We start from the raw sequence: 25,215 nt of genomic DNA on the forward strand, positions 1-25,215 counted from the left end.
TATCCGTAATCGGGCGAGGATCACGGCGAAATCCCGGCACGTATCAAGAAGAGGCCGATTAATTAGCTAATCATGGGATTCTTATCTATATAGAATTGTATCAAGAGTAGGACTCCCCTACTATATAAAGGGGGTCTGATCATTTGTAAAAGGGATCATATTCACGCAATACAAAGCAATATACTTTCATTTTCTAGCTTTTATTATCTTGTTATTCTGTTCATAAGCCATTTGAAACATCTTTGGTTCAAGGGTGACTGAAATCGAGGGCCAAGGTTTTCAATTTGTGTGGTTTGCATTTATTCTTTTATTGTCAATTTCAATACTAATTTATTCTTCTTAATTTGTACCAAGTTATATCACGTGTCCTTAAAACTGCATATAAATTCAATTGTTATCCGATTTTAGGGTAAACACAGACCACATTCGATCTATTGTACGCAACTTTACATTGCATTTCTGCAAGAGGCAGTATCCACGGCTTGCACCCGTAATCTCTTGGGGTCACACAGCGGCAACTCTAACCATTGAGCCAAGGTTTTTCGAACCGTGACAACAACAACATACCCAGTGTAATCCCACCAAGTGGGTCTGAGAGGATAGGATGTACGCAGACCTTAGCCCTACATTTGTGAAGGTAGAGAGGCTTGTTTTTCGAACCGTTACAAAGAAAAATATTTAATAATCCAGGTTATTACAGCTACTGTATGAGCATGCAAATCTCTCGACGAAAATTCAAAAGGAATAATTTGTTCTAATATTATCTTATATCCTTGTCATGAAACACCAGCAGATCAAAAACAAGACAGCCTAAAATCAGATGCAAAAAGTGTTTATCAATCACCAACTGCTGCAATGAAACCAAGAATATATGATTGCAAGAATGAAACAAGTAAAACAAAGACATCTATGAGAAAACAGAAAAGAAAAATATGAAAGCGCGAAGCACCTTCACTTGAGATATATTTTACAAACAACACCATAATTAGGAAGATCTCAACTACTCAATGTACATCTAGGACAAAATGTAGAGGTGGATGCAGCGTATACTCTATGGTTTCAACTGAATCAAGTATTTTCGACACAAAACGTAAGTAAAAATGTAAAATATCACTAGAATTTCAACCAATATTAAATTCTAAACCGATAACGTCAAGAGTACAATGAGTTCAGCAAAAGAACCTTAAAGATTGAACCCATCAAGTTTAACTCCTGAATCTACCTCGACAAAATGTGAACAAGGAAGTGTATCGTCATCAAGGTAATTGCTCTTGCTGAATTAGATGTTGTTGGGGCTGCAGTTGTTGTTGCTGTTGCTGCTGAAGTTGATCATTTGGCTGCTCGTCGAGTTGATCTTCTGATTGCTGAGGTTGTTTTTCTTCTTGCCAAGTCCAAACAATATCCTGAAGACCTGGTCTTAGGCCTTCATTCAATATCTCCTGATATTCCAACGTATCGCCATCTGATTTTTTCACTTCAACCAAATGAAAAGCCTCAATGACCTCAAAGATCTCCGCGTTGATGGCTAAAATCCCTTTTCGTCCTTCCTTTGTACCTTCAAACCTCAGTAATCCTGCATCCCTTTTGCTAACTTTCAGCTTAAGACGTTTAGCGGTATCTTCCAGCTTGGATATGATGACCGACGCAGGTTTCCAGGATGTGAATTTAGCTTCTTTCTTTAAAATAGGTTCCTCAAATAATTTTGATAAATCAAACTTAGCATAAAGGGAAATGATATCAAATGCATTCAAGTTTGGAATCCTAGCCACCTCTTGCTTTTCCTCTGTATTTGCTGAAGCTAAATCCGTGCTTACATAGTCTACTATCGTAGATTTAGAGGAAGTAGAAATTCCCCTCCTGAACCAGGTACTCCCTCTAATTTTTGCCAGAGAAATTCTTGTACTTGGATTAGGATCCAACATTTTCGAAAGTAGCCGTCGGGCTTCTGGTGGAAACCAACTTGGACACCTGAATTCAGCTTTGCCGATCTTCCTATATATTTCCATTAAATTTGAGTCCTGAAATGGAAGATAACCAGCTAACAAGACGAATAGGACAACCCCACATGACCAAATATCAGCTTTCGCACCATCGTAGCCTTTTCTATTGATCACCTCCGGAGCAACATAGGCTGGAGTCCCGCACATAGTGTGTAGGAGTCCGTCTTGGCGCTTTGACTCGACAAAAGCACTTAAACCAAAATCTGAAATTTTTAAATTTTCATCATCGTCTAACAGTAAGTTTTCAGGTTTCAAATCCCGGTGATAGACACCCCTGCTATGGCAAAAATCTACAGCATTTATCAACTGTTGAAAATATTTTCGTGCGACGTCCTCTTTTAGCTTTCCTTTCGCCACCTTGTTAAAGAGTTCACCTCCTTTAGCATACTCCATCACGAAATAAATCTTGGTTTTTGTTGCCATGACTTCGTAAAGGTGCACGATATTAGGATGTCTAACTAGTCTCATAACGGATATTTCCCGTTTGATCTGATTCACGAGTCCAACCCTTAGAACTTTTTCCTTGTCGATAACTTTGATGGCAACACTCTGCCCATTTCTGATACTCCTAGCATAGTAAACCTTAGCAAATGTACCTTGACCTAACAATCTCCCCAATTCGTATCGCTCCATCAGAATGCTTCCTTTATTTGCCATATAAAAATCTATTAAACCTAGTACTAGTTAAGTAAGCACTAAGCTATCTATCTCTCCGACTAGTACAACTTACATTCAAAACCTTATAATTTAGCGCCATTCAACCATCCGTGCATGAATTCTCATTTGTTAACGCAACGGGCAACGTGCTGCTACTCCACGCACTTTGCATCTTGCCACCAAAATTGATGCTATGATCGCCGAACCTAGGCCCAATCTTTTCAAGAACGAAAAATGGGAACACTATTAAGACCAAATCCTCAAGAAGATCAGTTTTTAAATCCCAGACATTCAAACACATCTTTCAGCATTCCTAGGATTCTCTATTCTCAATGACCACTAGAAATCGCTGAAAAAGTGTGTAGTCGAGCAACTATAGATGAGCTTCCGCTGCCCCCCCTGGAAAAGGAGAAATCAGAGGGAAAGATTTTAATAGCTAGATTATATTGTTCTTCCAACAACAGAAATACGATTTGAAAGGACAATCAAATGCATCTTGAGCAATATCGATGGTAGGTATCTATATATAATATATTAGCAGAATATAGTATACCTGTTAGTGTATTCTAAATGAATGAATTTAAACTATCAACTCAGAACAACTACTGCACGGGACCTGTAAAGCAAGGTGCAATAGAGGAACCATATATATGATTGCTCTAACTTTATGCTAAATATAATGCACAATGTTATGAAGGGGACTCTTCGCGCAACGATAAGAGTTGTTGCCATGCGACCAGGAGGTCACGAGTTCAAGTTATGAAAACAGCCTCTTGCAGAAATATAAGGTAAAACTGCGTACAATGACATCTAATATGGGCTGATTGGGAAATCATAACGAAACTTACTTGGGACTTCCTAATTCCAAGGAAACAAGTGATAATTCCTACTTCAAATTTGCCTAACATGGTGGATACATCAACAAGAACTATGCTTTAGGCCATCAAATATCTCTAGTGTTTGTAACATTAGCCATTTAAGTTACTCAACTTAAACCTATGGCTAATAAATTCAAATCTAAATGAAATTAATATAAAAGTCAGTCTGACACAAATAAATTATCTGAAGAGCATCCATCAACTATAGCTATCATAAAATTTAATTCTTGACAAAATCCACCAAAAGGTGTTGATTTAAACTAAAATAGATATCAAGAGAAAAAAGAAATTACAAATGGACAATTAAACAGAAGGATTCTACAATAAAATATCAAATTAACATCATTTATGTAATAAAGGGTCAATCTTGAATCATACTATCTCAAGAAATCAGGTGAAAAACGGCAGAAAAAAAGAAGAATCAAGAAAATAATCCAAGTATAATTATCCTAATGCAAAATATATTCAAAAAGCTGAAATCTTTACCTTATAAATAGGTTAAATAAGGGAGAGAGAAGCCCTTGTAGCTATAGAAATTAAGGATTTTTTGCTTTCTCCTGATTTCACCCAAAAAAGGAAAGTAGACAAAAACCAGAGGGACACAAAGGAAGATACACAACAAGTGGCAACTTTGTATGTGTCAGTGGGCGCTGTTATTACGGCAGGACGAGGTTTTTTTGTTTTTGGTTTCCCACTCGGTATCCGGTACCCGCATTGGAGCCCGACTATATCCGGATTCGCGCCGCGTAGGGCCCCTTTCGGGGGGAAGCGCTCCCTACCAAGGATTTTTCCATACTCAGGGCTCGAACCCGAAACCTCTGGTTAAAGGAAGAGCAGTCACATTCACTGCACCACATCCTTTGGTGGTACGGCAGACCGAGGTTTGTTTCACTGCGAAAAGGTCCATGTTAACGTAAAAACAAAATTCACTAATCGCAATTTAAAGTTTATAAGTTTTTATAATATTTAAGTTAATATTATAATAATAATTGGTTTGTAATCAATTTTTTTTAGATATTTAGTAAAATTCTTGCTCCCTCAATTTTAATTTATGTGTCTACATTAATATTTAGGGAGTTTAGGAAGTTCATTTTTTACCATGAATTTTTTAAATATTTTAAAATATAAATTATTATGGCTTATAGTACTTTGTATATAATTTTTCAAATAAAATTTGAATAATTTATGTCTAATTTCATGTGCAAAATTAAGAACTTTGACGCTCGTGTGCAGAATCAAACCACATAAAGTAAAATAGCGGGAGTAATAAGTATATGCCAAATTCACGTGAACAAATTAAGAAACTTTTGTGATCCGAAGCAACGGGAAAACTGACAAATGCAAACATGTTAACATGGTAGGTTTTTGTTCTTAGCATGTGCTATTTACACGTTTACTCTTTTTTCACGTTTAATCCATGACCAAAAAGAAAGTAACCAAAAAAGGAAAAGAAAACTCTCAATACAAGACAAATATAGACCTGTAATTGAATATCTGAGCCAGACAACTAGTAATGAATTCGGTGGCGGACCCAAAATTATATACAAGCGGATTCAGATAAAGACTAAATTCTCGACTGCATTCGATATTAGAAGTGTTGGGTGTGCGAACAAAGTCCCACATTGGTAGCTGAAAAGATTGGGAGTCTACATATAAAGTGTATGGATCTTTTAATGGTGTGAGGCCTTTTGGGGCAAACCGTGCGGGCTTGGCCCAAAGCGGACAATATCACACCATGTTAAGAGTGTCATTGGGCCGTTTTAGCCCAACAACTGGTATCAGAGCCCAGGTTCAGCGGAACGAGTATGGAGATGGCGGAGTAATGGTGCAGGGCGGTGCACACACAAGAAGAAGCTAGTTGCGGGCTTCGATTGCCATAATACTCTAACAATGTGGGTGGCACAGTGAATCTCGAAAATTGACCCGTGGATCGTGGTTGTGGGCCACGTGGAACTTAGTTCGAGGGGGAAATTGTTGGGTGTGCGAACAAAGTCCCACATTGGTAGCTGAAAAGATTGGGAGTCTACATATAAGGTGTAGGGATCTATTAATGGTGTGAGGCCTTTTGGGGAAAACCGTGCGGGCTTGACCCAAAGCGGACAATATCACACCATGTTAAGAGTGTCATTGGGCCGTTTTAGCCCAACAATGCAAAGGACTTGTGCTTCAGTACTAGATTGACGTTGTACTGCTGAAAGTGCTGGGATGCTATACTGTTTGGTGCTTGTTATTATTATTGTAAGAGTTCTACTGGAATGTGCTTGCAAAGCTGCTTGCCTGATCTCTAATTACTGCTTTTCTAAATACATATCAGTTGTGTTCTATTCTGATCCAATTTGTCTTCTTTACTCTTTTGAATCTTTGGCTTAATACTCCTTACTAGACCTTCCAATATTTTCTTCTCATGCAGGAGCAAGCTTAGTTTCCTCGGGGAAACAGGATAATTTGCAAGTTTAGAATAATGATAAATCCTAGTCGCACTAGTATCACAATCTGATTCTGATGAATCAGAACATTGCATATTGAGGCAACCTAGTTTGAACTCTCCTTGAGCCACATCTACTTCATCTTCTGAATCTAGCTGCAGAATTGAACTAATAAATCATAATACTACTCTAACTAGTCAAAGAAGGAAGAGTAAAGAGATTTAGATGATGTGATAACAAGTTAAACAGCAGTAAGTCTCAAAATCTAGTTAACATAGACACCACATTTAAGTATGAAGTTTATGCTCTTCTATTATGTAGACCTGCATGAGTTGTGGGTTTTAAAGGGGTTGGTTTTCTTGGTGTTTTAACAGTATGCATATCAGTTTTGAGCATTTGCTTTTGTTGCTCTATCTTCTTAATTAAATAATTTTTGTGTTAAAAAGGGTCGAGATCCAACACCAAGTGAGTTGCATTTGCACGTCCATACACATGGTATTGATGAAAAATCTTTTGTTGCTGACAAATTCCAAATCGTACATGTAAGATTACTTTTTAAATAATTTTATTGACTTTACTTTCCTATATTTTTTTCATTTTGTAAATTGAATGTTCAATATTTTAGTCTTTTTATTTCACTAATTATTAACGGGGAAAATATCAGGAGATATTACAACAACAAACACAAATTCAATCTGATATTGATCAGTGTAAAGCATATTATCAAACAGTTGGAGGAGAAAAGAAAAGAAGATTATATGGTCTTTGATCTCAAGCAAAATGCTACTACGGGCCAAATCTTCGTGGCTCTTTTGGATCTGATGCTACATCGTCAGCAACACCTCCAAATGCCCAATCAACACCGACAGGGAATCTGGATGAGTTAGTGATGCGATTGATTCCTGCACTGACAGATGATATAGTTCCTGTAATCGTTGAGCGGGTACGCGAATTAGTTTCCTTACCCTCGCATCAGCCAAATACTGATCTTACCAACCACCCATTAGATGTGGCATCTACAGTTCCTACATCTTCTAACGCTGCTAACATTGATGAGGTTCATACATTGGGTTCTGATGATGACCGTAACTCTCCAGGCTCGCATAGTTAGCCTACTTTGTTTCGACTTTATTGTTGGTCCTTGTAGATTTTTTGTACTTAACGATACTGTTATATGCATTATGCTATATATTTTGGACCTTGTTGAATATATTGTTAATTTATATTAATATCAGTGACTTCTTATTAAGTGCATTTTATAGCTTTTATGTAATATTCTTGAACAGAGTACATTTAAAATAATAAATAAAAAGAATTTTAAAAGATCATCAATATATTAAAAATAAATTAGTGGCGGATACTTTCTGTACCTAAAATTATCGCGTAAAATTAAATCTTGTGACGAATTGGCGACAAAAGGTTTTTGTTGCAAAAAACAGAGAGAATTAGCTATAACACGTCTAGTGACAGACGTTCCTCGCTATACGAACAAATGACGAATTTTGTTATGTATTGCAGCGATGGAAGGCATCAAAATAGCGACAGAAACAAGCAATATAGCGACAATTATTTCCCTTGCTAAACTTTGCTACAGATATATTCCGTCGCTACTCTGTTGCTAATTCTGCGACGGTTTGGTATTTTTCGTCGCTATGAGCTTAGCTACGAGCATTTTAGGGACAAACTCGAATCCGTCTCTAAACAACTGTAGCGACGGAATGCAGCCGTCGTTAAACGCTATTCTTTTGTAGTGATTTCTCATCCTCTTTCTCACCAGATTTTTCATCCTCAACCTTCCTCAACTCCTTTTCACTCATAGATGACTCCGTCTTGGACTTTGGAACAGTAAGTTTCTTTGGGAACTTACGAACCAAGGGACCAGGTTCCTCTTCTACCTCACCATCCACATTCACGACTAGTGCAGGAGCCACTACCTTCTCATTGACAACCTTTCCATCTTTCACCAGTATCCTCTTCTTCTTTTCCTTTTTTACTTTTCCTTAAGACGGACTCAAGTTTTTCCTTCATTTGCAACCTCGTGATGGGTCTCTTAGACGACGACCCCTTGGGAGGTGCCTTTCTACTCCTAGCACTAATAAAGCTCGCTAGAGCCACATTATCACAATCTTCTCCTTCACTATCCTCCTTCTCCTCCTAATACAAAGATCGCATCTCAGGAACCACAATTGTTGATGGCTCAGCATAGAAATGAGGAGAGGGAGCAAGATCAGTACTGACTTGGGGTTCTTATGGAGAACCAGGGGTTTTATCCCAAGTGGAAGCAGAGGGCTCCTCTTGGGCGGAGAGTTCGGGTCCCTCAATTGGTTCCCAAATAGTATTGTTAGGTGCCAAAGTTTCGACATGCACCAATTCCCTACCCTTGACCTCTGCACTGTTTTAGTCATTTGAAAAATTGTGCATGAGAGTACAAAGGAACTACTAACATGTGTCAAGGGAACCAGGTTCCCTGACAGATTTTGCAAATGTAAGCCTCATCCTTTGACCAACTTGCAATGTATTAGCTTCTTGTTTGCTCTGTAATTGTGATGCGTGTCCACTTGTAACGGTATAGAGACGAGTTAGACTTTTCCAGAAAACACTTTAGCTAATTTTACCTGTACATTTCTTTCATAGCCAATCATTGAGGGATCAAGTTCTCAGTTGGGTTTTATCAACCCTAGTGCTAGGAGTTTCTTTCAAAATGCTCTTTGCTCAGGACTTTGGCGAATATATCAGCAATTTGATCTTCTGTGCTGCAGAACTTCATGTATATGTGCCCTTTCTCAACATTGTCTTTCTTGGCCCAATTAAAGGTTAGTTTTGAAGACTGACAAAGGAACTCAGGATGAACCAGGTCCATCACTCAGGTGCACAAAGACGGGCAGATTCGAGCATGTGGGTTGCACGTGAAGGAGATAAGCTTAACGTGGTGTATTTAATATCTCCTGATCAAAAAGGTTGCATAACTGATAAGGAGAAGGAGTCCTTACTCAAAAAGAACACTATCCAAGATAGGGAAGGAGTTAGAAGTTGAAATCAACTAGAACTCTTCCACCAAGGAAAAGTTACATCAGAACTCTAGTTATTTCTTCATCTACTAACTCTATAAATTGCAGGATGTTCTCACATTTACAAAGGTTGCACAAAAACGCAGAAGTTAAACGTGAATTGAGAGCAAAATACAAGGCTTTTTGCAAGCAGTTCGTGTGTGATTCAAGTGTGCAAACCTGAAGCTACATGAACCAGATTGAAGAACCAGCTCCATAAAGAGTGTTATGTGTCTTTCTTTATTTCTAGTTAATTGTAGTAGGTGTTTCATATTGTACCTTTCAGCTTTATCTAGAAGCAATTGTAATAGGTATTTTGAGTATTCAAGTTAGAGTTAACTTGAAGTTGTCGCAGCAGTTAGAGGCTGGTTGCTACAACGGGATTAGAGTTAATCCTTAGGTTTATAAAGAGTTTTGTAAATGCTGTTTTGGCTCAGTGATTTTAGTGGAAGTTTGGGAAAATCCTACTGAGTAGTAGGTCGTGATTTTTTCACCTTTTGAGCCAGGTGTTTTCCACGTAAAATCTCTGTGTTCTTTATTATCTGTATTTATTATTCCGCAACAGTAGTAGTTGGAACACATAGAAGAACCAGGTCCTTTCAGAAGCAGTATAAACGAAAAATTGGGTACCACACAAATCATCCCCCCCCTCTTGTGTGGTATTGACGTTTAGAACATCAATTGGTATCAGAGCAGGTTATCCTTGAAGAGGCTAACACCTTAGGAACAAATCAAGATGAGTGCACCACCTGGAATCTCTGAAGGGCAATCCACTGATAGGCATCTACTCTATAATGGCTTCTACTACTCTTGGTGGAAAAATAGGATGAGAGATCACATCATCGGAGAAGACTATCAGCTATGGGACATTGTCACTGATGGTCCCCTGGCTACCATGAAGAAGAATGCTGAAGGAGTAGATGCGCCAAAAACAAGAGCTGACTGCAATGCTGAGGACTTGAGGAAGTGGGAAAAGAATGCAAAGGCCAAGAAATGGCTTGTGTGTAGACTTGGTCCAGACGAGTACAACAGAATTTAAAGTTGTACCACTGCTAAGGAAATCTGGGACACTTTGCAAGTGGCTCATGAAGGAACACCTCAAGTGAAGAGGTCTAGAGGAACACTGTTGTATTCTCAATATGACAATTTCACCATGAAGGAAGAGGAAACCATCCAAGAGATGTATACAAGGTTCACCATGCTGAAATATGAACTTAAGTCTCTTGGAAGGGTTATTCTTGAAGAAGACAAAGTTGAGAAGATTTTGACAAGGGTACTGCCAATCTCTTGGGAAAGCAAAATCACTGCTATTCAGGAATCAAAGAACATTGCCACTCTTAAGTTGGATGAGCTAATTGGAAATCTCACTGCCTATGAACTTAGAAGGCAAACCATGAAGATGGATGCACCCAAGAAGTAAAGGAGCATGGCATTCAGAATCACTGAAGGTGCTGATCTAGAGGAGGATGAAATGACCATGATCACAAAGGATTTCAAGAAGTATCTAATGAGAGGAAATGGTCCTTCAAGAAGTGGAAGCTACAACAAACCAATGGTTCCTGAAAAAAAACCAATGAGGGGTGTTACAAGTGTGGGAAGACTGATCACCACATCAAAAATTGCCCTCAATGGGAAATTGAATGGAAGAAGGAAATAGCTGAACGAAGGAACAGGTTCCACCCAAGAAGAACAAAGGATCAACAAAAGCTATGGTTGCTGCCTGGGGAGAAAGCTCAGATGGAGATGAACAAGCACTTATGGCAATTGTAGAATCCGATGAGGAATCTGAGGTAAGTATAATTCATCTCAAAGACAAGATTAATTTTTTGTCTAAAGAAAGGCTGTCTGAGTTACTCCTGGATTTCATTGATGAATCTGAGGATCTAAACAATGAAAACAAACAGCTGTCTAAGGAGTGTGTGATTTTTAAAGCTAAGTGCAAAAATCTGGAACTTAGGGCTAGTGAAAGTGGAAGTAAAAATACTGAGTTAAAGAACCAGGTTCATGAACTTGACACCATAGTCCTAGAGCTTAAATCTGAAAATCTAAAATTGAAATTAGGAACTGGTAAAAAGAAATCTGATCACACACAACTCACTTTAGAAGAAACTGTAGGAAAAATGAAAGATGAGTTATACAAAAGAGATGAGCAGATAAGAGTCCTTAAGGAGGATCTATACAAGGTTAAGCACGAGCTAGATAGAACCTGTAAATGGAATAGGTCCTCCGATGCACTTTCATGGCTACATGAACACCATAGTAGCAATAAGAGAGGACTTGGCTACGGGATCCCTGCACCTAAGTGGGATCCCAGAAGCAAGTACCTCACACTTCCTGAGAACAAATTTGCACACACTGTGGTAAAATTGGTCACTATAAAAGTGAATGTATTGCAAAAGAAAGGGCTGGTCAAAAGAATAAAGAATTTGTTCAAGGGAAAATAGGCTGCCAGGTTGGGCTAAAAAGAGTTTGATTCACCCTTTTGCCTATAGAAAGGGACCCAAACTAGTTTGGGTTCCTAAGACTAACCCCTGATTTCCTTTTGCGGGTCCAAGTGAAAGGAAGCAGCCAAATATGGTACGTGGATAGTGGTTGTTCAAAGCATATGAGAGGAAGCAAGAACCAGTTCCTTTCACTTGAGAACCTCAAAAGAGGTAATGTCTCCTTTAGAAATGGGAAGAAAGGTGAGATCATTGGGGTTGGAAAGGTAGGTAAGACCGATTCTCACTCTATTGAGAATGTCTACTTGATAGATGACCTAAAGTATAGTCTAATCAGTGTATCACAATTATGTGATAGAGGTAACTTGGTAGTAATCACCTCTACCAAATGTTTTGTGATTAATCTTACTACTGACAAGATTGTTTTGCAGGAGAAAAAGAGTAAACAATACATACATTGTAGATTTGTCCACACTTTTAGAAAATGAACTCACTTGCTTAAGTGTGTTGGACAATGATCCCCTCCTTTGGCACAAGAGACTTGGACATGCAAGTCTGAGTCAACTCAACAAATTAGTCTCCAAGAATCTGGTGATAGGGCCACCTAACATCAAGTTCAAGGAAGACAAAGTTTGTGAGGCTTGTGCAAGGGGGAAGCAGGTAAGATCCTCTTTTAAATGCAAGAAAGTGGTAAGCACCACCAGAACGATGGAACTGGTCCATATGGATCTCTGTGGTCCAATGAGAACATTAAGCAGATGTGGTAAAAGATATGTGATGGTGCTTGTTGATGATTACTCTAGGTTTACTTGGACATTGTTTTTAACATCTAAAGATGAAACATTTGACATGTTTACTTCTTTTGTTAGAAAAACTCAGAAACAACTAGGTAATCAACTTGCATCAATTAGTTCATGGAACTGAATTTGAAAATGCTAAGTTTGCTGAATTTTTGCATGCTACATCATAAATAGTTGCATGACTAGACCTCTTGTTAAGAAGATTCCCTATGAGTCACTTAAAGGGATAAAGCGAAATATATTCCATCTTAGGGCATTTAGATGCAAGTGCTTTGTGCACAATAATGACAAAGACTACCTAGGTAAGTATGATCTCAAAAGTGATGAGGGAGTATTCTTGGTATATTCTTCACATAGTAAAGCTTATAAGATAGACAATACAAGAACTATGTGTGTGGAAAAAAGTATATATGTTATTTGTTTTAAGACTAACATTCTTTCTGAGAGGCAGGAACAAAATAATGAAGAGATTGGGCTGATAAGAAATCCAAGTGGTGAATCCACAGTCCAGCCTGAAGATGCATACAGGAAGGAATAGGTGATGGAACAAGTCCTTCCACCCAGGGCAACATGACAGGGGGAACTGACTAGAGAGGAACTGATCCTCAAACCTCGAGGGAACCTGTCCATGAACCTATTCCTCAGTAACAAAACCAAGAAGGAACATCCAAAGAAATTGACACTCCTATTGCAACATCCACGAAATTGGATATAGATGAACCTGGTTCATCTGTTGATCAGAAGTTGTATAGGGGATGATTGGTTCTCCTTTGTATCTTACTACTAGCAGACCTGACATTGTTTTCAGTGTAGGTCTTTGTGCTCGATTTCAAGCAAATCCAAAGAAGTCCCACTTGACTGCTGTCAAGAGAATATTGAGATACTTGAAAGGCACCACTGACCTTTGCCTTTGGTATCCAAAAGGTAGTAATTTTAACCTAGTGGGATATGCTGACGCTGATTGTGCAGGTTTCCTTGTGGATAGGAAGAGCAGCTCCGGTATGGCACACTTCCTTGGTTCATGTCTTGCATCATGGGCTACTAAAAGGCAAAACAGTGGCCTTATCTACTGCTGAAGCTAAGTATGTTGTTGCTGCTTCATGATTGTGCTCAATTGTTGTGGATCAAGTAGCAGTTGATGGATTTTGGTATAGAAGTTTCTTGCATCCCTATTTTCTGTGATAACACTAGTGTTATTAGTGTGACTAAGAATCCGGTTCATCTTAAAAAAACTAAGCACATAGATTTTAGACACCATTTTTGAGGGACAACTATGAGAAAGGCTTGATCACTATGGAGTTTTGTGCTACTGACAAGTAAATAGCTGACATCTTCACAAAAGCCTTAAGTAGAGATCACTTTGAGAGGAACAGGTTGGAATTAGGGATGACTAAGATCACCTAAAAGGACCAGTTCAAGGTTAAACGAAAAAAAAAATGAAAGCAAATTTTGCTTAGAAAGTCAGTAAATTGTATAATTAGATTAAATTTTGCTCAGTCTCATACTTTCCATAGTATACTTTTGTGCCATGTGTTAAAATGACTCATTAATCTCTAATGATATTTTCTCTATTTTGGAAAATTTAGACTCACACAAGAGAATTATCAGTGAAGAACCTAGTTTATCAAGATAACACGGTATGTTTTCTACACTCTGCATAATTTGAAATAACTATATTTGGATCATGAGCAGAGTCCTACCAAATACCAAACTCCTTTTGGACTTAATCGTTACAAGTGAACCAGTCCCATTCAAAAGAGTCCCAACTGAATGGAAGTATCTAGATTCTAGGGATACACTCCAACGTCTCTTCAAAATTGAATTTTAGTTTAATTAAACTTCGAAGAGTCTGAAAGCTGTAGTTACCCCATCAATTATTCCCCTGTATATTGATCAGTTTTAGTGTATTCCTTACTTCATCTCTCTCAAGCCGTCAAAAACTCTCATTCTTCTTTCATATTTCAAACACAATCTAATTCTCTTCTCTTCCATACCCTAGCCCAGATATGCCAAACACCTCTGAAAATCCTTCATCACCACCACAGGAAACCACTTGCACACCTTCTACCACTCCTTCAATCACACCAATCTCTAAGAAAAGTAGAGTAAAGATGAGAACTTGTAAGATTGTCGCTGAAAGAGAGTAGATCAAGAAAATAACAAGCAATTGAAAGCAGGTTGGGAAGAAGAATTCCAGAAATCTGAAGATTCATTTAAGTGTGCTACTAAGGGGGAAAAAAGTAGGTCTTCTGAAACTGAACATGTATCTTCTGATTCGAAAGTTACTCCTGAGACAATTTCTGAAGTTGCTGAAAATTTAGAGAATAGATTTGTACTGGTGGGATCTATTGCAGGTGTTGAAACTAAAGAATCTGGAGAAGTTGGTGGTAAAAATAAAAAGGGAAACGAAAAAGAGAGCAAGGGTGGTAAGAGTACTGTGAGGGGAAAGGGTACAAGAGTGGTTGATTCTTCACCCACTCCTGTTGGTCTAACAAACGAAACTGGTGCAATGGTTGTTTGGGGAGAGGAATTTTCTAAGATAGAAGAGAGTATGAGCAAAACAGGGGGAAGTGGGTCTGGCGAAGCTGCTAAGGGGTTGGTTCAATTTGGGAAAAATATAGATGAACCTGTTCCATCTGAACATGAAACCCTCTTGGACCTACTGATAGGGTTATCAATGGCACCAAAACTCATGCCATTCCCTATGGTTTCATTCTCACAACTGTGCTTGCACATTCAAGGTACCTATGAAGAAGTGGGAGGTTAGTACAAGAAAGGATCATTTTGGGGTTAATACTCTGCTTGCTTGTGATTATGAAGTCAATGTCATTCCTAATGAACCTGGTTCATCTTCCAAGCCTTAAATCCTAGCCTAGTGTAGATCAACCAGTGACCCAATTCGGGACTTTTTGATTCTTTTGCTCATGTTTTCAATATTTTTATTTCTTCTTATGCTTTGTGGTAATCTTATCAATCATCAATGAAATTCACTGTCGTTTGCTCTAACTGTTTGTTTGTATTTCTTTGATGGTTAAAATTCATAGCTTGATCTATGATGATTAATCCATGTTTGCATTTGAAGTAGCCCAGTGGCCATGAGTAAGTTCTAAGATCTAGTTATCTCACATTTAATGCAACTTTTCGATGATGCCAAAAGGGGGAAAAAGGTTGTGTTTTAAACAAGTGATGTTTACACTTTGAACAGTGATGTTTATAACCTAATGTTCCTGGTCCTTAATGATAAGTGATAAAAAGGAAAAATGTTTCTAACATTGTGTTGATGTTGAGCTGAGTTGAAACAGGGCCTAAGCTTATGAAAAGCACAGAGTTTGTCATCATTAAAAAGGGGAAATTTGGTTGCCCAATTAAAGGTTAGTTTTGAAGACTGAAAAAGGAACTCAGGATGAACCAGGTCCATCACTCAGGTGCACAAAAACGGGCAGATTCGAGCATGTGGGTTGCACGTGAAGGAGATAAGCTTAACTTAGTGTATTTAATATCTCCTGATCGAAAAGGTTGCACAACTGACAAGGAGAAGGAGTCCTTACTCAAAGAGAACACTATCCAAGATAGGGAAGGAGTTAGAAGTTGAAATCAACTAGAACTCTTCCACCAAGGAAGAGTTGCATCAGAACTCTAGTTATTTCTTCATCTACTAACTCTATAAATTGCAGGATGTTCTCACATTTACAAAGGTTGCACAAAAACGCAGAAGTTAAACGTGAATTGAGAGCAAAATACAAGGCTTTTTGCAAGCAGTTCGTGTGTGATTCAAGTGTGCAAACCTGAAGCTACATGAACCAGATTGAAGAACCAGCTCCATAAAGAGTGTTATGTGTCTTTCTTTATTTCTAGTTAATTGTAGTAGGTGTTTCATATTGTACCTTTCAGCTTTATCTAGAAGCAATTGTAATAGGTATTTTGAGTATTCAAGTTAGAGTTAACTTGAAGTTGTCGCAGCAGTTAGAGGCTGGTTGATACAACGGGATTAGAGTTAATCCTTAGGTTTATAAAGAGTTTCGTAAATGCTGTTTTGGCTCAGTGATTTTAGTGGAAGTTTGGGAAAACCTACTGAGTAGTAGGTCGTGGTTTTTTCACCTTTTGAGCCAGGTGCTTTCCACGTAAATCTCTATTTTCTTTATTTTTTGTATTTATTATTCCGCAACTGTAGTAGTTGGAACACATAGAAGAACCAGGTCCTTCCAGAAGCAGTTTAAGCGAAAAATTGGGTACCGCACAAATCACCCCCCTCTTGTGTGGTATTGACGTTTAGAACATCAGTCTTTGAGAAAGTGATGTCGCACATCAATATGCTTTGTTCTCTTGTGTTGAACTGGATTCTTAGCCATGTTGAGTGCACTAGTATTGTCACATAGTAAGGGCACACGCTCAGACAACACACCAAAACCTTCCAGTTGATGTTTAGTCCATAACAGTTGAGCACAGCAAGATGCAACAACAATATATTCAGCTTCTGCGGTAGAGAGGGCCACTGAGTTTTGTTTTCTTGTACCCTATGAAATCATACATGAACCCAGAAAAATTGCCATGCCAGAAGTGCTTTTCCTATCCACCAGATACCTATCATAGTCAGCATCAGCATACCCTATTAAGTCAAGGTTATCTCCTGAGGGATAGTAGAGAACCTGGTCCTGCATCCCTTTGAGATATCTTAGGATTCTCTTAGCAGCTTTCAGATGAGATTCTTTTGGATTGGATTGAAACCCAACACAAAGACCCACACTAAAAACAATATCCGGTCTGCTACAGAAGTGACCCTATGATACCTCTATACATGGTCTGATTTACAGGGGAACCGGGTTCATTCATGTCTAGATGAGTAGTTGTGACGATGGGAGTGTCAATGATTTTTTGTCTCCATGAAAATCCCTTCAGAAGCTTCTTGATGTACTTCTATTGTCTTATCATTGTCCCCTTGGGAGTTTTCGTCACTTGTAAATCTTAAGAGAAATTCAGTTCCCCCATTATACTCATTTCTAACTCATTTCCCATGAGTTTTGCAAATTCTTCACATAGAGAGTCAATTGTTGCTCCAAATATGATGTCATCAACATAAATCTGCACAATGAGCAGGTTCCTTCCTCGTTTCTTCAGAAAAAGAGTATTGTCAATTTTACCTCTTGTAAAGCCATTTTCTTGAGGGATTTTTTACAACCTTTCATACCAAGCATGGGGAGCCTGCTTTAAACCATACAAAGCCTTTTCTAGTTTAAAAACGTGCTTCCAAACTCATCAAGTTTGCTTCTCAATAACAACCTGGTTCCTATAACAGTTCTGTCAGCAGGTCGTGGAACCAGGTTCCGCACATTGTTCCTCTCAAATTGACGGAGCTCTTCTTGCATAGCTGTAATCCAGTTTGCATTTTTCAATGTTTCCTTGATATTCTTGGGCTCTATTTGAGAGAGAAAGGCTGAGAAGGAAATTGAGTTTCTTGTCTTTGATCTGGTTTGATTCCTGAATCAAGAGGAGTGACTATGTTTTGAAGAGGGTGTGAGATCTTGTGCTTCCAGTTGGATACATGAATCTTATTAAGAGAGGATCCAGGTTCTTCTGGATTTGATCCATGTGTCCTGTTCCTCACCTCAGCAGCTGGAGTTCCATGTACAACATCCACAACTGTGTTTTCTGCTTTAGATATTGTGATTGAGGGACCATGTTCCTCTTTGTCGGTTGGAGTCTCATCTTTAGTTCTGAGGAACAAGGTCCATGTAAATCTGGAGTAGTCATTCACAATGACGAAAATATATGTACCTCTTTCCTCCTCTACTTGGCACCCTCATAGGTCCACATAGATCCATATGGAGGAGATCAAGTGGCCTTGAGATGCTAACTTCCTTTTTTTGGCTTGAAAGAGGATCTGACTTGCTTTCCTTTTACATATGCATCACACATCCTGTGATCCTTGAAGCTTGACTTGGGCAGACCACAAACCAGGTCCTTCTTGACCATTTTGTTCAGCAGCGTGAAACTTGCATGACCCAGCCTTCTGTGCCATAGCTCAGTATTATGATCAACAACACTCAGACAGCTAAGTTCCCCTTGTCACAGATTCGGGAAATACTCACCAAGCTATATTTCAACCCCTTCACGTAGTACGCATTTTTAATAGAGTGGGAAAGAGACTTCCCGATCCTTCCAACGCCTAGAATGTATCCCTTCTTGCCATTTTCAAAGGATACACTCCCTTCCTGCAGGGCCTTCAGTGAAAGTAAATCATTTGTACTTCCAGTCATGTGCTTCGAGCAGCCGCTATCCATGTACAACTGTTGACTATTCCCTTTCACTGTTCCCTACACAAGGAAATCAAGGGTTAGACTTAGGAACCCAAAAAAGTTTGGGTTACTTGTAATGAGGAAAGGGGTGAATGAGGGCTTTTTTGGTCCAAGCAGGCATTATACGTTTTTTTATGTTAAGGACTAGGTTCCCTAGCAGCAGTTACTTTTTCAATAAAAACTTTATTTTTCTGTTGAGACTGAATTCTGGCCTTACAATTTTCTTTAAAGTGCTAGTGTTGCCACAGTGAGTGCAAAACCAATTGTCAGGTATAGTAACGTACTTGCTATGAGGGTTGTAAGGAGTCTTTTTCCTTTGGAACCTGATTCCCTTCCTGTTTCCCCCATTGTTTGTGTACAAGGTAGTGATAGCATCAGAGGACCAGGTCCACTTAAGTGATTTTTCAATATCACTCTTCACTCTTCCTAGTTCTTCCTGAAGTTGTTTGTTTTTCTCAAGATCGGCACACAAACTAGATTTCACTAATCTTAACTCATTTTCAAGCTTAAGGTGTGCCTTACTTGCAACTTCCTTTCCCTTTTGAGTGTTCACAAGACTATTTTCCCTTCTTAGTTCCTCAATTGTTTCCTTTAGGTCTACAACTACCACCAATAGGTCTCTCTCGTGCTCTATGTTTGCAATTCTCTCAGTCAAGGTATCTTTTTCCCTTTTTAAACTCTCAATGGTCTCTCTTAGATCAACCGCAACCACCACTAGATCATCTCTCTCGTGTTTTATTTCTCCTAGTTCCGTGGTTAGCGCATTTTTGTCATTAATGAGACAGTGATAAGCATCAATTAAAACATTTTCCAAAGATATAAGCTTCTTTTGAGATTAGGATTTCAAATTTCTTTGAACATCCCGAAGGTTTACCTCATCATCATCGTCGTCATCTCCATCATCATCAGACTGAGCCATTAAGGCAAAAATAGAGTCATACTCAGCTGGTTCATTTTCCACTGCCATCATGGAGCTGTCACCTTTCCCATCATCTTCTCCGAATTTCTTAGAAGAGTCTCCCCATATAGCAATAGCCTGTTTCACAACGTTGTCAGCGGCGTCTTTTCTTTTGAATCTTTTGTCAGGAACCTGGTTCCTCTTAGCTGCTTTATCAGTGTTGTGTTTGTATTGATCTTGCTTGAGAAGAGGGCAATCTTTGACGAAGTGTCCTGGCTTACCACACTTATGACATAGGTCATAACCTTTTGGCTTGCTGGAGCTGCCCCCTTTTGAAATGCCTCCATTTCTGCAAACCATTTTCTGAAACCTTTTTGTTAGGTAGGCCATATCAGCATCCTCACCACCTGAGTCATTACTGTCCGTCTTGGGGACCAGTTTCTTCTCATTTTTCGGCTCTCTTCTCTCATTGTCCTTCTTCTTCTTCATTTCATAAGTCTTTAGATTACCAACAAGTTCGTCCATGGTCAGCTTCTGCAGATCTTTTTCTTCTGTGATAGTATTTACCTTGCTTTTCAGGAACCAGGTAATACACTAAGTATCTTCCTGACGAGTTTGTTCCTGGGGATGATCTCTCCCAGTGAGTGAAGCTCACTGATGATAGATGTGAAGCGAGTGTACATATCCTGAATGTATTCGTCGTCCTTCGTTCTGAAAAGCTCATACTCTGTGGCTAGCATGTCAATCTTGGACTGCTTTACCCGCGTTGTCCCTTCATGAGCTGTTTGGAGAGCTTCCCAGTTCTCCTTAGCTGATTGGCATGCAGAAATCCTGTTGTACTCATTAGGACCAATGCCACAAAAAAGAATTTTCTTTGCACGAAAATTCTTTTCTATGGCCTTTCAGTCAGCGTCATTGAATTCCTTTCTTGTTTTGGGAACAATTACCGCTGGGTCACCACTGGTTTTTGTAGGGACGAAAGGTCCATCACAAATGACATCCCAAAGCTCGGAATGTTCAGCCATGATGAAGTCATGCATCCTAGTCTTCCACCATTCATAATATTGGCCGTTGAACCTTGGTGGCCTGTAAGTAGACTGGCCTTCTTCAAATTTGGAGGAGTAGCCATGATGATCCTTTCTAGGTGTTAACCTGATGGTGACTTTGTTCAACTACCGATAACTTATACACATCCTCATCGATCCATCCTTCTTCTTAACAAACAATACCGGCGCACCCCAGGGCGAGACACTAGGTCTAATGAAGCCCTTATCAAGCAAGTCCTGCAACTGTTCTTTTAATTCTTTCAACTCTGGCGGGGCCATACGATATGGCAGAATAGAAATGGGCTGAATGCCCGGAGCCACATCAATGCAAAAGTCAATGTCCCTGTTGGGTGGCATCCCCGGCAGGTCTGAAGGAAACACCTCTAGAAACTCACGAACAACGGGCACAGAATCCATAGAAGGAACCTCATCACTAGAATCACGAACATACGCCAAATAGGCCAAACATCTCGTGTCAACCATACGCCGAGCCTTCATATATGAGATCACCCTACTGGCAGAATGACCAAGAGTCCCTCTCCACTCCAAACGAGGCAACCTCGGTAATGCTAAGGTCACGGTCTTGGCATGACAGCCCAATATAGCATGATAAGGGGATAACCAATCCATCCCCAGAATGACATCGAAATCCACCATATCTAGAAGTAGGAGATCTACATGGGTCTCAAGACCCCCAATAACAACCACATAAGCACAATAAACCCGATCTACCATAATAGAATCACCTACCGGTCTAGACACATATACAGGAGCACTCAAAGAATCATGAGGCATAACTAAATAAGGGGTAAAATAAGATGATACATAAGAATATGTGGACCTTGGATCAAATAGAACTGAGGCATCTCTACTGCACACTGAAACCATACCTGTGATAACTACATCGCAGGCCTCAGCCTCAGGTCTTCCTAGCATAGCATAACATCGGGGCTGGGCCCCACCACTCTGAACTGCATCCCTAGGATGGCCTCCTACTGGGTGGCCTCCACCTCTAGCTGCCTGGCCTCCACTTCTAACACCTCTACCCCTACCTCTAGCTGGATGAGCGGGCAGTGGAACACCCGATGCTGGAACTATAGCACGAGAACCCTGGTATTGAGAACTGCTTTAGGCTCGAGGGAAAAACCTAGCAATGTTCCTCGTATCGCTGCAAATATAGCAAGACTTCGGCTGCTGAGACTGTTGACCCTGAAACTGACCCTGACGGCCTGGATAACCATCCTGAAAACTCTGGAGTGGAGGTGCACTGATAGGAGCTGGTGGTGCAGTGTAGGGCAACTGATAAGAATACTGCATATGAGAACCACGGCCACCTGGAGCACCATGAGAAGCCTTAAGTGCTGACTGAAATGGCCTAGGAGGATGTCCTCTACCAAAAGAATCCCTACCTCCGAATGAGGCACCACTGAATCTGCCAGAATGACGAGACCTCTTATCAAATCCCTGACCGCTCCCCCGAGCTAAAACCATCTCAACCCGCCTGGCCACATTGGCCTAATCCTGGAAAGAAATCTCGCTAGCTGTCTCCTTAGCCATCTATAGTCTAATAGGCTGAGCGAGTCCCTCAATAAACCTCCTCACCCTCTCTCTCTCGGTGGCGATTATTAGAAGAGCATGACGAGCCAAATTAATAAACCTCGTCTCGTATTGGGTGACAGTCGTAAAACCCTGCTGGAGACGCTCGAACCGCCTGCGGTACTCCTCTCTCTGAGTGACGGGAAGACTTCTCGAGAAATAGCTGCGAGAACTGATCCCAAGTGAGAGTTGGTGATCCAGGTGGTCTGGCCAAACAATAATCTCTCCACTATTTCTTGGCGAAACTTGACAGCCGGAAAGCATCAAAATCGACCACATTGGTCTCCACTATCCCCATGTTCCGAAGAACCTCATGACAGCTATCTAAATAATCCTGGGTATCCTTTGAAGATGTACCACCATAAGTAGTAGTGAACAACTTGGTGAACTTGTCCAATCTCCACAAAGCATCGGCAGAGTTAGCTGCTCCATCACCGGTCTGAGCTACTACACCTAGCTGAACTAGTCCAACTGGCTGAGCAGTTGGAGTCTGAAACTGGGGAACCATCTGCTCCGGAGTGCGGGTAGGGGGAGTCTGTGCTCCTCTCCCAACCTGAGAGACGGCTGGTGCTATTGGAAGTAGGCCTGCCTGGGCGACACTCTCCATAAGGCCCACTAGACAGACCAGAGCATCTTGGGGTACCGGTGTAGCGATGAACCCCTCTGGGACCTGAGTTGGGCCCACCGGAACTGTCTGGGCCGGAACCTTATCATCAAACTCTACCTGAGGCTCCGCAGCTTGTGCTGCTGCTCTGGGCTGAGCTCTGCCCCTGCCTCAGCCTCTAGCATGGCCTCGAGCTCGTCCTCTGCCCCTCGTAGAAGCTGCCGCTGGGGGCTCGGGCTGCTGATCAGTGGATGAAGAAGCACGTGTTCTCGCCGTCTGCAAAGGAACAGAGTAAAAGTTCAACTAGCATTGAGAAACCAAACCGCACGACAGAGATGAATAGAAGTAAAACTGTTCCTAACTTTGTAGCCTTTGGGGGATAAGCACATACGTCTCTTTACCGATCCCTCAGACTCTACTAAGCTTGTCCGTGAATTGTAAGACCTAATTGCTAACTCCTTAAATATCAGTGTTGTTCTCTTTTACAGGTAACACACATAAGCAAGAGTTAAACGTGAATTGAGAGCAAAATAGCGAGGCAATTTTGCAAGCAATTTGTGTGTGATTCAAGCGTGCAAATCTGAAGCTACTTGAACCAGATAGAAGAACTAGTTCGAAGTGTCTATCTTTTATTCTAGTTCAATTGTAGTAGGTGATTTTATATTGTACCTTTCAGCTTTATCTAGAAGCAATTGTATTAGGTACTCAAAGTTTTCAAGTTAGAGTTAAGTTGAAGTTGATGCAACAGTTGAGGTTGTGTGCTACAACGGGATTAGAGTTTATCCTAGGTTTACAAAAGAGTTTTTGTAAATGCAGTTTTTGGCTCAGTGATTTTAGTGGAGAGTTTGGGAAAATCCTACTGGAAAGTAGGTCGTGGTAATTTCACCTTTTGAGCCAGGTGTTTTCCACGTATAATCTTTGTGTTCTTTAATTTCTGTACTTATTATTCCGCAACATTAGTAGTTGGAACATATAGACGAACCAGGTCCTTCTATAATCAAGTTAAGCGAAAAATTAGGTACCACACAAATCACCCCCCCCTCTTGTGTGGTATAGAAGTACAAAACATCAATTGGTATTAGAGTGGGTTATCCTTGAAGAGGCTAACACCTTAGGAACAGATCAGGATGAGTGCACCACCTGGAAACTGGGAAGGACAATCCACTGCAAGGCCTCCACTCTTCAATGGCCAGTACTATTCCTGGTGGAATAACAGGATTAGAGATCACATCATAGGGGAGGACTATGAACTTTGGGACATTGTTACTGATGGTCCCCTGGCCACTACAAAGAAAAATGCTGAAGGAATGGATGTGCCAAAAAACCAGAGCTGACGCACTGCTGAAGACTTGAAGAAGTGGGAAAAGAATGCTAAGGCTAAGAAATGGCTCATGTGTGGACTTGGTCCAGACGAGTACAGTAGAATTCAAAGTTGTACTACTGCTAAGGAGATTTGGGACACTCTACAAGTGGCCCATGAAGGAACTCCTCAAGTAAAGAGATCAAGAGGAACACTGTTGTATTCTCAATATGAGAATTTCACCATGAAGGAAGGAGAAACCATCCAAGAAATGTATACAAGGTTCTCGAAATTAACAAATGAACTCAAGTCCCTTAGAAGGATTATCCTTGAAGAAGACAAGATTGAGAAAACCTTGACAAGGGTTTTGCCAGTAACTTGGGAAAGCAAAATTATTGATATTCAGGAATTAAAGAACATTTGCACTCTCAAGTTGGATGAACTGATTGGAAATCTCACCGCCTATGAACTTAGAAGGCAAACTATGAAGATGGATGCACCCAAGAAGGAAAGAAGCCTGGCCATCAGAATAGCTGAAGGTACAGACTTAGAGGATGATGAAATGGCTATGATCACGAGGGATTCCAAGAAGTACCTAATGAGAGGAAAGGGTTCTTCGAGAGGTGCAACCTTTAACAAACCAAGGGCCCCTGAAAAACAGACCAACTAGGGCTGCTCAAATGTGGTAAGACTGACCACATGATTAAAAACTGTCCTCAGTGGGAAATTTAGGGCTGAACGAAGAAACGGGAAGAAGGAACAGGTTCATTCACAGAAGAATAAAGGATCAACAAATGCTATGGTTGCTGCTTGGGGAGAAAGCTCAAGTGAGGATTCAGAAGATGAAGCTGGAAATGAACAAGCACTTATGGCCATTGTAGAATCAGATGATGAACAAGAGGTAAGTGTGATTCATCTCAAAGACAAGATTAAATTTTTGTCTAAAGAAAAGCTACCTGAGTTACTGCTAGATTTCATTGATGAGTCTGAGGTCATAAACAATGAGAAGGAACAGCTGTCTAGGGAATGTGTGATCGTGAATGCTACGTGAAAAAATCTACAACTCAGGGCTAGTGAAAGTGATAGTAAAAATACTGAGTTGAAGAACCAAGTTCTTGAATTGGACACCACTATGTTAGAACTTAGATCTGAAAATTTAAAACTAAAGTTAGGAACAAGTAAAAAGAAAGCTGACCATACACATCTTACTTTAGAAGAAAATCTAGGAA

At 40.1% G+C, this 25,215-nt stretch overlaps 1 protein-coding gene and 1 long non-coding RNA gene across 2 annotated transcripts; one reads left to right on the forward strand and one right to left on the reverse strand.

Annotated features, from left to right (window-relative positions):
- Positions 1-913: 913 nt before the first annotated feature.
- Positions 914-4,163, reverse strand: LOC109210069 (CBL-interacting serine/threonine-protein kinase 10-like). The gene is made up of 2 exons (XM_019373442.1): positions 4,022-4,163; positions 914-3,056 (listed from the first exon to the last, which is right to left on the reverse strand). Exon 2 carries the CDS (start codon positions 2,655-2,657, stop codon positions 1,257-1,259), a length of 1,401 nt encoding a protein of 466 aa, XP_019228987.1. The 5' UTR covers positions 2,658-3,056; positions 4,022-4,163; the 3' UTR covers positions 914-1,256.
- Positions 4,164-5,722: 1,559 nt separating this feature from the next.
- Positions 5,723-7,173, forward strand: LOC109210070. The gene is made up of 2 exons (XR_002065483.1): positions 5,723-6,503; positions 6,626-7,173. It is a non-coding gene; the product is annotated as an uncharacterized LOC109210070 (long non-coding RNA).
- Positions 7,174-25,215: the final 18,042 nt, after the last annotated feature.

The sequence above is a fragment of the Nicotiana attenuata genome, unplaced genomic scaffold (genome assembly GCF_001879085.1).
Source record: "Nicotiana attenuata strain UT unplaced genomic scaffold, NIATTr2, whole genome shotgun sequence".
In the NCBI taxonomy this organism is placed as follows: domain Eukaryota; kingdom Viridiplantae; phylum Streptophyta; class Magnoliopsida; order Solanales; family Solanaceae; genus Nicotiana; species Nicotiana attenuata.

Bases quoted from the DNA above. Each gene is read 5' to 3' on its own strand.
- LOC109210069 (XM_019373442.1), bottom strand. From the start codon at position 2,657: ATGGCAAATAAAGGAAGCATTCTGATGGAGCGATACGAATTGGGGAGA.